Source organism: Cuculus canorus, chromosome 26, assembly GCF_017976375.1.
Source record: "Cuculus canorus isolate bCucCan1 chromosome 26, bCucCan1.pri, whole genome shotgun sequence".
NCBI lineage: Eukaryota > Metazoa > Chordata > Aves > Cuculiformes > Cuculidae > Cuculus > Cuculus canorus.
The window spans coordinates 1,601,951-1,614,629 of NC_071426.1; the positions used below are offsets into that span (position 1 = coordinate 1,601,951).

The window sequence follows — 12,679 nt, forward strand, 5'->3', positions numbered from 1 at the left end:
GATCCAAGGGCTGGAGCACCTCCCATCCGAGGACAGGCTGAGAGAGTTGGGGTTGTTGAGCCTGGAAAAGGCTCCAAGAAGACCTCAGAGTGACCTTCCAGTACCAGAAGGGCTACAGGAAAGCTGAGGAGGGGCTGTTCACAAAGGCTTGTGGGGATAGAACGAGGGGGAACGGGTATAAGCCAGAGAGGGTTTAGACTGGATAGAAGGAGGAATTTCTTCATGATGAGGGTGGGGAGGCCCTGGCCCAGGTTGCCCAGAGCAGTGGTGGCTGCCCCATCCCTGGAGGGGTTCCAGGCCAGGTTGGATGGGGCTTGGAGCCCCTGATCCAGTGGGAGGTGTCCCTGCCCATGGATGGCATTTGAGGTCCCTTCCAAACCACTCCATGATGTCCCCCCGGGCCGCGATGACGTCACGCGCCGGCCCATGACGTCACCTCGCTGTCTCCGCCCCTCCCCGCGTCCCCGCAGCCAATCAGCGCCGCCCCCTGGGGGCACCTGGGGTCAATCCCCGCCCCCCGCGCTCCCATTGGGCGCCCTGCGGGCAGCGCCGCGCTCCCGCCCTTCTGATTGGCTGGCGTCAGAGGGCGAGGCGGGGGGAATCATAGAGCGGCGCGCGGCGGGTAGAGCGGCGCGGGCGGGGTGCGATGGGGCTGGCCTGGAGGAGCGGGGAGGGCCTGGACCCCGGAACCGGCCCTGCCTGCCGCGCTGTCAGCACTGCCGCCCGGTCCCCGCCCGGTCCCGGCGGCGGCGATGAGGGAGAGGGGCCGTGACACCGCGAACCATGGCCGCCTCCGGGTGTAGCGCGATCCGCGGCCTAGTCCGGGCGAGGTGAGAGGGGACGGGGCTGGGGGGAGAGGGGGGAAAGGGGAACCTGGGCGGAGAGAGGGGAGAGGGTGTGGGCCTCGGGGGGGAGAGGGGACAGGGGTCCTTGGGGGGGCAGAAAGGGGACGAGGATGGGGACCCCGGGGGGTGGTGGAAGAGGGGACAGGGGACCCGGGGGTGAGGAGATGGTGGATCCATTCTGATGGGTGCTCCATGCCCGGCTGAGGTGCGAGGGGATGGATCCCTGGTGCTGAGAGGGGATCCATTCCAATGGGCACTCTGAGGTGAGAGGAAATGGGTTCCGATGGGTGATCCGTGCAGTAGCATTCCCGTTGTTTGTTGTGCTGGGCTGGAGGTGGAACAGGCTGAGGGTCCTCACATCTGAGGCCTCCCTGTCGCAAGAACACCACTTTTCCTCAGCAATCGGTTCATTGTGACCAGCGCTGTTCTCACGTTTGCTGGTGTACACATTCCTGTAGGATCAGTGCTCTCTGCTAGAGCCCTTCTGCAAACTTCCACAACAGATTCCCTGGAAGACAGGATAGGCACAGAGTCTGATTCATATAAAACGCAGGGATTTCAGCAGCTGCTGCAGTGCAGAGCGGTCTGCAAGGTCTTAAGTTTGTTTATGAAAACAGATGAACCACCTAACCTCTCCTCTCTGCAGCACATAGCCTGTCCTTTTCAGCTGACGCTCCTGGGGAGGGAAGAGGCAGGAAATACAGGGAACTGTGATTCAAACATGTGCTGAGAAGAGAAGCGCTTTTAATTTTTCTTTGTTTGCAACAGAACACTCTTAGCCTGTGCAGTTTGTGGAAGGGCTTCCTAGAGACAGCCTGAAGTCATGAGTTATTCTCCCGCAAGAGAAAAGTCACTAAAGGGAGACAGATTCTCAATGTTTTATCTGTTGCTGAAGGATCTGAATCTCCAGTACTGGGGCAACCACAAGATCAGTTTCATGAGATTTGTTTGGTACTAAGAAAGTTAATTTTGTGTAATGCTTGGTATGTTGGCCACAACTCACTCTTCTTCGCTTAAATCCCCCTCCAGCTTCAGAGCCTCTCACCTCCTTGTGCACTCCAGTAATCCGTACTCTCCAGCAGCTGCTTTTGTCCACTTACTGGGCTCTCATTTCCACTGGACTTGCTTAAAAGCCAACTGGCCACCACTGCACCGTGTGTGGCTGGGCCCTGCCCTGCCTCCCTCGCTGCCCGGAGCTGTGCCAGCGTTTCACACGGCTGCCTGCTTGCGTCAGGAGCTCCAGGACAAACCTCTGCCCTGTCATGGTGCCGTAAACAGGGGCAGTGAGACGGCTAAAACCCCAACAGAACAAGCCATAGAGACTTCCCTGGGGAAGAAGTCTTTACGCCAGAGAATCGTGAATGAACTGAAGCACTATTACAATGGATTCCACCTGCTCTGGATTGACACCAAGGTGGCTGCCAGGATGGTGTGGAGGCTGTTACATGGTCAGGTCCTCACACGGAGGGAGAGACGAAGGGTAAGTGCCAGACACACCAACACCTTGATAAAATCATAGAGGTTGGAAAAGTCCTCTAAGCTCATCCAGTCCAACCATCAGTCCAACCGCAGTTTTCTTGGCCAACTAGGCACACTGCTGAGTGATACATTAAGACCTTACTGTAATGAAAGAAGTTGAACTGCTTGGTTTCCGTGCTGCTTTGGTTGTGTTTGTGTGTGGTTGAGCACTAATTTCTGCTGTGCTCTTCTCCATGCAGCTGCTGAGAACCTGCGCAGATCTCTTCCGGCTGGTTCCATTCCTGGTGTTCATCATTGTCCCCTTCATGGAGTTCCTGTTACCTGTATTCCTGAAGCTCTTCCCTGAAATGCTGCCCTCAACATTTGAGACGGAATCAAAAAAGGTTTGTGTCCTTTCTGAAGATGCAGCAATGGCCTCCAGTTTGTTAGAACATCTGCACAGCCACGTAAAGAGCTGTTATTTCATGCCTGCTGCTGTGAACAAGTACTGGCCTCACGCACACACCTGAGTCAGGCATTCCTACCTCATTCCTAGGCAGCACAGCAGAAGTTGAAGGTTGTTGTGTGAACAGGGATCTGTAGGAAAGCGCAAAGCAGTTTCATTTGCTACAGTAGCCAAGGCCTGTTTACTCTCAGTACTAAGTCTTATTTCCTCTCTCTCCCAGAATCCCCTCCCTGCCAGTTTTCAAGTGCAATTTATAATTGTGTTTTCTTTCCCAAATGAAGGAAGAAAAGCAGAGAAAGAAATTAAATGCAAAGCTGGAGCTGGCAAAGTTCCTGCGGGAGACGATTGCAGAGATGGCCAAAAGGAACAAAGCGGATACAGGACAAGGGAAACAATTCTCCTCTTATGTGCACCAGGTAAAGGGGCTGCGCTGGGGATGACAGCGACTGGACTCAGACTGGACTTAGACAGCGATAACTCAGACCAGCTTTAGTGCTGCTGGTTTGGGCAGAGAGCAAACCAGCTCTCTGGTGTGTTGTACAAAAGCTGAAGAGATCCGACAGCACAGAACTGTCCTGTGGGTGTTCTTGTTCCCTGGGTCCCCCCTTGCAGATGATACCTGGGGATTAGTGATGATCCCAGCTCTCAGAACTACCTGTACAAACAAGCGTTGACATCTGGGAACAATAGCGGAAGCTTTACCCCGAGGAATCCTTTAAGCAGCCACTAAAAACCAGTTTCATTTTGGCCTTGTAACTATATCATCCAGTTTCCATCGAGAGACTGGAACACCAGTGTAAGGAACAGGAAGGGCTTCTTCCTTGGAGGGGCAAGAGGATTTGCAAGCTGTGACCCTGTTGTAGTTTGGCGTTTGGCCCTGATGCCTCTGCTTTCCCTAGATCCGTCACACCGGCCATCAGCCGAGTACCCAGGAGATCGTACGCTTCTCCAAGCTGTTTGAGGACGAGCTGACCCTGGAGCACTTGGAACGGCCGCAGCTGGTAGCTCTTTGCAAATTGCTTGAGCTGCAGCCCATCGGCACCAACAACCTGCTCCGCTTTCAGCTCCTGCTGAGACTCAGAACTATCAAGGCTGATGACGAAGTAAGTTTAAAATAGCGCAGCCGTAACTGCTTTGGTGGGACACATGCATTTCACCATGTCGGGCTCTGCCCTCTGAGTCACTGACTGCCTGCAGTGCGTAAGGCGTGTATCACTGCCCACGCTCTGTCCTCGCCGTAAAGCTTAATATTGATGGGAGTGGGATTATCCCCGTGAGAGATTCCAGAAAGAAACAGAGTGGGAGTTCATCCTCCTAACTTTTTATGAGTGTGACACAGAGGAAAGATGGCAAAACCTCTTGCTGGTAAGAGGTGACCAGCTTGGAAGCTGCAGCTTCAGCTTCAAAGCCTGCAGTCTTGACAGCGCTCAGTGTTACCTGTCTTAGAGTGAAGTCTTCACACCTATAGGATCACACGTAAAAGTGAAATTCCCAGTACTGGGCGGGGGGAAGCAATTGAGATCAAAGTTTTTCTGTAGCTGAAGACTTGACAGCTTCCAAGGACAGGATGATTTGTGTACAAAGCCAGGTCTGTCTCAGCGGTGCCCTGGTATGACTATACACACTGACCTAAACAGGCATTCCTTTGGGCTCAGGCTCCTCAAGTTCATCATGGATTTGGCTTAGACATTCCTCTTCATTTCAGATGATTGCCAAGGAAGGAGTCAATGGCCTAAGTGTGTCTGAGCTGCAGAGTGCATGCAGAGCCAGAGGAATGCGGTCGTTGGGTCTCTCGGAAGAGCAACTAAAAGAACAGCTTGGACAGGCGAGTACATTCTGCTCTGGTCTCATTTGACATGGTTTCTGCTAGGACAGAATGGAGCGTTCAGATAGAGCAGGCAAGGTTTGCACTAGGAGTTTGTTCAGGTGTTTCCAGATGGATCCTCACATGTGTAGCTAGGCTTTAAGGCATGAACTATCCAGGTTATGTCTTTAACTAAAAGGAAAAGCAAGTAGTACCAGGGCCAGCTAGAAGCAAGGTGAAATGGAAGGATGGAATATATTTTAAGCTTCTGAGACTTGTAGCAGAGCCAAGACTGGTCTTTTATAAGCGTTCAAACAGGTTACAGACTCTGCTGCAGTTTGTAGATAACTCAAAGTACTTTGCTTCATTGTTGTAGTGATGATGTTGTACCTCGCTGGTAGCTGGAAACTTCTTCTCTGGAGCGTTTTTGATGTGATATTCCTTACACTTCAAAACAATTTCTTCTCCTTACGCTGATTTAAAACTGTGTTAGCCAAACTCAAGATATCTTTAAGATCTTTAGAGAAAAGAGTGCTTATTTATAAGTACTGAAATAGAGCCACTGTGAAATAACTTCCTTCTGTTTTCTTCTCACAGTGGCTGGATCTGCATTTAAAAGAGAACGTTCCACCTTCTCTGCTCCTGCTTTCCCGTGCCTTGTACTTAATAGACATAAAGCCACAATCTGTTCCCATTCCACAAAACAAGGTGAGTTGTTTGAATAAAACTTTCAGGTTAATGGTTTAACCATTAGACATTATAAAAATGAAGGACTGTGACATGAATCTGGTTCTTTGATTGGACTGAAGCCTGTAACTGTACTGAACTCTATGTTCTTCCGTAGAGGGGCGAAGCTGCTGAAATGGTGACGCCTGTTCCTGAAGGTCAAGAGACTCTGGTGGATCCTGCTCCTGTTGTGCAGGGAAGAAAGGTTAGAAAGTAGCGGTCTGGGGAAATGTGTGTGTAGTGCTGTAATTTTTGGGAAGTGCACGGAAGCAGAGAAAGCAGAGGGAACCCAGTGTGTGATGCGTTGCACAGAGCACATAAGGGCATGGTCTTCCACTGCGCATACATTTTTGCCTGAGAGCCTCACAGTTGCATACGCTGAGTTACGAGACAATGAAGGGATACCGAGAGCTGCTGTGGCACATCTTGTCCTGCTGGAAACAGCTGGTTATTCAACACCATGTTACTGGTGTCCAGCAGAGAAGTGCTTGGAGCTTCTAAGTTGCTTTATTTGCATAAATACAGCAACTTCAGCCCAGGCATGTTTAGCTCAGAGAAGCCAGTTAAAGGTGACTTGTTTTCAGCTCTCTTGGAGAACTTGGGCTGAGTAGTCCAAAACTCCTAGGGTAAGAACGCCAGAGCTAAAGCGAACTCCTTGGATTCGTCCAAGCTGATAAAAGCAGCACAGACATTAAAGGAGACTGTTGTGTCCCCTGCTAGAGAGATTTCCACACAGCCCTGTGAAATTGCATAGGGGAAATGATAGAAATGCTGACACACGGCTTTCACAAACATGCAGGAATAGCCTTACTCAGAAAGGAGAAGGGACTGGATGGGGCGTAGCTGGTGCTTTGCTTTCCGAGAGATTGCTGTAACTTAAAGCTGCTTTTTCCTTGAAGAACGAAGACTTTGTATCTCAGCCGACAGACAAACTGCCCATCTCCACAGTGTCCATTCAGCCTTCCCCACGAGAGGTAAGCTTTTCACAATCCTTACACTTTCCAAAGCGATTGCTCTGCACAAAATTGCAGACAAACTGTGGAAATCGGTGCTACAGGATGTTTTGGGCGCCAAGTTGAAGGTGCGACTGGAGAAGCTGTGGTTGAGTACTGTATTGAGGGCTGTTAAATATAAAAATTACCACATGGGACTGCGAGACTGCAGTCAAACTGAGGGAGGCAGCAGAGTACTGTGGGGAATTCTCTGTAGGTCTGTTCTTTATATTCCTCCTTAACAACCTGCTTTGGATGGTGAGGATAGGCCAGCCTTCTGTCAGAACCACCATAGCATTAGGTGCCACTTGTATCTCCCAAACTTGCCTTTTTTTCTCCCCATTCTTTCCCTGTGGGTATTTTATTTTGATGTAGCTGCCCACTTGAGGCAACAGGGACCCCAGACTGACTTTAATCACAGCAGAATGCTCCTTTTCCCTGAAGCACTTTGTTTTTAGTCAGCTGTTATTCTCCAGACCAGCTTCCCTTAGTAGATGGGATGATACCTTCTTCAGAAAAGGTTTTTAATTTTAAGAAGTATTTGTATTGGGGTACTGACTAAAATCTGCACTTCTGCTCCCCGCTAGGCTAAAATGGAAGCATCTCAGAGCAGCAAGGCCGGTGCCAATGGAGCCTAGCCTGGAGCCAGCACGAATGCTGTAACGCTGGGAGAGAAGAGCTTTTGTCTCTGCATCTCCTTGCCGGGAAGGGTGATTTTCCAGGAGGCTGCTGGACACAAGAAGGTGTCAGTAGCCCTCAGGGGCCTCTCCGTCTGTTCCAAACCAGGCTGTGCTAGGGCTGTCAGGATGGCACTGGCTGCTCATTGTACTGGATCCCCGTCACTTTAACTGATGTTGTAAAGATGTTGATAATCATGCTGCTGTCTGTGCTGGTGCTGGGCAGTGTTTGTGCTCTCAAACCTTAGGAAAGGCAGCTTTTCATGGTCATAAAAGCCTGCGCGTGGGATGGGGTAGGCTGGAAGTCCAATGAAGCCTGTTCTGGAGTTGGAAGTTCTCCGCATATCCAGGGCTTGCAGCTTGCCCTGGCTGCAGCTTTGCAAGCTTGAGCTCTTGATCCTAGTTAGGGTGGTTTAACCAATAACCAGAGTGCAGAATGACCCATGTAGCCATTGTATTCAGCGGTCACATTTGTGCCGAGGACAATAACCATCATGAAGGGAGGACCAGCGCTCTCCTCAGTGTCGTTGTTGAACTGAACTGCTCAGGAAGACAGAACTTACTGGAGAAGAGCAGAGCAGTGGAGAGGGAAGCTTCCACGGTGTGAGTGTTTGCACTCATCAGCAAGAGCTGCAGCCAGTGCCAGAGGCTGTTAGGGATCCCACCAGGTTCTGCGAGGGAGCAGGTTGGGGACCCACACGCATTTCCCAAGTCTGATGGAAGACTGGGCTAAACCTCAGGCTCAGAGCTGCACATCAACAAGCACTCTAACTGCTGGTACCATACAAAAACAATTCCCCGCACACTCCAGGGCTGGCTGGGTTTTGGTAGACTCCATAGGAGGATTCCAAGAAGCTGTTTTTAGTATTTGTTAGTTTTTTTTACTTTGTCCTCTCTAAATGTTCAGAAATTACATCATGGATTTTAAATACATGTATTTATACTTACTGTAAAATTAAAGCTAGACATGGTGCTAAGTAGAATAAAACGTCTTTTCTAGAGTTTAGACAGCCTTGAGAACCATCCCACTCCCAAAGCCAGTCAACTCAAGGCTGGGTGTTGTCAGCACTTTAACCGTGACTCCCAACTCTCGCAGCAGCGCAGCCACAGCCCGTGGAAGGCAGTTACCGTCGTACAGCGTTCTTAGTTCTGTACCCACACCCCTGCCTCGTTCGCGCAGCCAGCGTCCCTGCTGCATGTCTGTATTTGGTGGTGAGTGAAGGAGAACACGTTATTTCAATAAAATAACCCCATTGCTCACGTGTTGTTGGTGTCTCCGTGTTGCATAGGTGAGAGGTTGCCAGTAGCCACGTCTTTCCTGAGACAGAAGAGCCTTTGGCTGCTGTCTGTGCGGCAGGAGCCTCCTCTCCTTGCTGGCACTGACGGTTGCTGTTATTCAAACACATTATCTGCTTCCCGAACAGCGTTTTACCCCCACAGAGGCCGAGGACAAATGTTCCAGAAGTAAAAGAATGCCGGTGATTTCTATATTATGGCTGAAGCACGTGAATAGAGACAGGATTCCTGCAGTCAATGTAAGTGGGAAGAGCTACTCCAGGGAAAAATCTCCCCGGTTTAAAGCGCATGAACTGGGCTTGCACAGCCAGCCTGGGTCACTGAACACTTGAAAGTCAGAACATCACCAGCAGGGGGAAGTTTGTCTTGTTGATAAGGTATAAGGGGATAGGATTTCTTCAAGCGAAAGAGAAGTGGCAGAGAGCTAAACCTGACTGAGTTGTTGCTGTGGGGACTGGGACAAAACCCCAGCCACGCAGGAGCAGGGCAAGCTTTGAGCCAAGGAAGAAGCTGCTATGTCAGTTTGGAAGCCAGAGCGGGTTGCGTGTGCTTTCACAGAGCTACACACACAGTCGAAAAGCGGGAACCCCTGCCCAAAGGGTTGCTGCACGACACCAGGACTGAGCCCTCCTCCCATTGCCTGTGTGTGGTGTTGATAACTGCAGCTCCAGAGCTGTCTGTGCAGGATGCACAGCTTCACAAACACTAGCTCCCATCTGAGGGAGCTGATCCCTGTCCCACACTCACAGATACAAACAGCAATTCCATGACTATCGATGAGTTTTTCCCTCAACTCCCCCTCTTTGCCAGCAGTCAACAGTTAAATTACTATTACTGAGAGACACATTTTCCTCGTGCAATGCGAGGTACTCACTTGTTTCCTCCTAAGATCTCATCTCAATCTCCCCTCTTTCAGCTGAAAACCGTTCCCCCGTGCCCTGGCCCTGCACTCCCTGATTGAATGCCCCTCCCCAGCTTTCCTGGAGCCCTTCTCTGTCCTGGAAGGTTCTCCGGAGCCTTCTCTTCTCCAGGCTGAAGTCACCTGGATCTGAAATCAGTCTTATCCTGTACAGATGGGTCACATTGGTAACTGCACTGGGCTCCCGCTTGCTGCTCCCATGTGTCCGACGCAGCCTCAATGCAGGAGAGCCACACGTGTAGCTGCCCCTGGCAGTGCTCACCCAGCTCCACAGCCTTTGGTTCAAGCTCCAGCTCCACGAGCAGCACATAAAAGCCACATGTACAGGCGCCCTGCGAGCTCTTTCTCATTTTAAAGGGCTGGCTGCAGCCCTGTAACAACATGGAGAGCCTGGTCCTTGTGCGCAACCCTGCGAGAGCAGCCAGCGCCTGGGCCAGGGCAGCAAAGCTTGGCGGAGTAACTGTTTTTATTTCCAGGGGCAACTGAGAGGCACAGGAGGGAGCGTTGCCCAGAAATCCCCTCTCCATGGAACCCGTCTGAAGGCACCCATCACGGCTGAGGAATTTCAGCTTCCCAGAATCAGCCGCTCATTAGCGCGGGGTAATGAAGTGTTTTCCTCACTGACCAGACTTCAAAGGTTTCTGTTCCCTCCGTGCCTGCAGCAACAGCAGCTTCAAAGCTCAGACCCCGGTGCTGCGGCCAAGAGAGGCAAGAGGAGCCCCTTGCCATGCGCACGCCGGTGGCCCCGCACGGCACAGCGCTGCCCGCAGGCAGGGCAGGCAGCGGGGAGACCCTGCCCGCAGCTCAGCCTCCCCATGCCGGGCACAGGCACACGGCCATGGGCTCCCCCAGCTCCCACACACGCGTGGGCATCACTGCCCGGTCGTTACTCCTGCCCGGCAGCCGGTGCTGAGGCTGTGCCCTGCCCTGGGCCCCCAAGCGAGCCCCACACAAGCAACACCAGCACACAGATGCTTTCTCCGCTCTGCGGAGCTCACCAAGCTCAGCACCGCTGTGCTTATGCTCCGTGGAAGCGATCCTGCCTGGTGCAGCGGGTGAGCCCAGCAGAGACATCCCACACAGCCCCCGGGCTCGTCCTTCCCTGCCTCAACACTGCATCGGAACGCCAGCAGCACCCACAGCTAAGCAGGATCAGGCCGTCAGCTTCTGAGGATAAACAACCCAACAGCCACCGGCTGGGAAAAGCTGATTTTGAACCATACAAATACTCCTCCCTGTGACCCCCTCAGATTTCAGGGTGGCAGTGCCACGGCTGCGTGTGCCCAAGCAGTGCCGGCCACCCCGGTAAGGGCTGGCAGGAGAGCCAGGAGCTCAGAGGAGCAGGAGGATTCCTGCCAGTGCTTCTGGAGCTACGGAATAAACGCTCTCCCGTTTGCTGACCCCCCTGCAGGGAGGGCAGGCGCAGCAGCAGGGTCACGGGGGTGCGTGAACGCCAGGGAACAAGGGGTTCCAGCCCATGCCCACAGCCCTCCGGAGAGACAACGGTCACGCACGGATCTAAACAGCCAGGAATGACCAGCAGCACTTCCAGGGAAAGCCCTGCCCTGGCAGCCGAGCAGCCCAGGCAGAGGCAGGAGCTGTGGGGACCCCTCTGAGCCCATTTCACAGCCTCAGGTCTGCAAAACCATAAACCATTTCCTAACAAACAATAATGACAAGAGCCGAGAAGCACTTACCGGAGGTGCCTGGGCTGCTTGGAGGCTATGGGGCAGCTATGGGGCAGGAGCCCCTCTCCTGCTCCGGGTTTAAAGGCCTCCTCCCGCCCCCGGGTGTGGGGGCGTCTGCAGAGCCAGGTGGTCCTGGGGCAGATGGGCTTTGGTGCTGGGACCAGTCTGGCTGTGGGGATGGCTGGGGAGCAGTGTGGGGGGCGCAGCATCCTGGGGTGCACCCAACCCCGGAGCCGGAGGAGACCCCCAGCCTGCCAGGGGTCTCACTCGGAGCACAGATGTCTTGGGGAGCAGCGTGGGGCTGTGGCAATGCAGAAAGCCATTGGGTGCTGGGGTCTGATCACCCAGCAAAGCAGCGGCTGCACCCAGATGCTCCTGCACCCACACACCGGGATCTTGGGGGCTCACTGGAGCTGCCCCTGCTGACGCCCCAATCTCCGGGGCTGAGCTACACCAGATGCCTCGGAAACGCCCCGCAGCCCTTGTCCCGCTGGGATGCTCCTTTCGCATCCTCGCAGCCTGGGGGGTCTGCCCCACGCAGCCCATGGACCCCCACACCGGGAGATCCACCCGCAGCCATCCAAGGCTCCTCTCCCCATCCTGAGCCCTGCTGACCCCCTGCCCCGGCGCCCGGCGCCCTCTTTGCTCCTGTTGGGGTGCAGACAGGAGCCAAGACTCAGCCAGGGCAGAACAAATTCTGCTAGTGAGTCCTTTTGGCCGCAGCAAGGACATGAACCTCCTTTCCCCGAGCTGGCAGGAATGGGGTGCAACCCCCGGAGAGAGCCCAGGCGGTGCCCGAGGAGCCCCCGGTGTCCCCAGCATCCCCACCTCCCTCCCACCGCCGGGCTCTGTGCCGCACAGGGCGATGGCAAGCCTGGCTGCGGGAACGAGTGCCGCTTTATTCTGGCAGCCTGGGGAGTTTTCAGGGTGTTCGGAAAAGTTGGAGTTGAACGTCAAATTGTCAGGGGCTTTTATGGTCCTGGTGCAAAAGGTGGGCAGAAAATTACGCAGATAATGCCCTTAATTTCCCATGAAAGGGTAATGTTCCCTTGGAAGGCTCTGATAGTCCTTAAACACATCTAAGGAGAACATCTCGTACCACATAATGCAGGATAACGAGGCAAGTTGTGTTCTCCCGCAGCTGCTCCAACTCCTGAACCCGGCTGAACTCTCCCAGCTTGGGAAGCTAGAGGTGAAAAGATCAGGAAAACTCCTTTGCCAACCCAGAGAGGAGCAGCAGGTTTGCCTGAAAGGTCCGACAGCTGTCGAGCATCCCATGTTGCTCCAAAGATGTCTGAGGACCGCTCTGTTTGCCGGGATGAGGCGTCCCCCGAGCCCTGCAGCTGTCTGAAACTCCCCAACGCCGTCATCCTTAAACACTGGGACTGGTATTGGGATTCCCGTATTGGGGGAACGGGAGATCCAGGCGAGGTGCTCAGCGTAACCCATTCCATGATATTGGGAAGGGCGAGCGAAGGCTCTCCCTGCAGCCCTGGCCGTGTGTTCCGGGGCTCACTTGGTGCCTATTTCCCTCCGGCGTTTTTAATGTAGAAAGATCTGGAGGCGGAGGTTTGGTCTCCCCTGGTTTTCCTCACCTCCAGCTTGGGTGTCGGAGCACAATCTGTGTGCAAACCCACCCTTTTCCAAGGAGAGCTGGGCGCTGGAACCAGGTAGATGTGTATGAACCCGGAGCAGCTTTGGGTCACTCACACGTCTCTAAATAAACCCATTTCCAGCCCCAAAATCCAGACCCCCCTCTCTCCCCCCGGTCCCATCCCTCGCAGCTCCTTGGAAGCTGCAGAGCTCTC

The 12,679-nt window shown here is 53.4% G+C and overlaps 1 protein-coding gene across 1 annotated transcript; it reads left to right on the forward strand.

Moving 5' to 3' along the window:
- The first annotated feature begins 613 nt into the window (after window positions 1–613).
- On the forward strand, window positions 614–8,240 carry LETM2 (leucine zipper and EF-hand containing transmembrane protein 2). The gene is made up of 10 exons (XM_054049734.1): window positions 614–830; window positions 1,875–2,325; window positions 2,564–2,707; window positions 3,051–3,185; window positions 3,669–3,872; window positions 4,475–4,594; window positions 5,171–5,281; window positions 5,418–5,504; window positions 6,199–6,273; window positions 6,879–8,240. Exons 1-10 carry the CDS (start codon window positions 784–786, stop codon window positions 6,927–6,929), a joined length of 1,425 nt encoding a protein of 474 aa, XP_053905709.1. The 5' UTR covers window positions 614–783; the 3' UTR covers window positions 6,930–8,240.
- The last annotated feature ends 4,439 nt before the right edge of the window (window positions 8,241–12,679 follow it).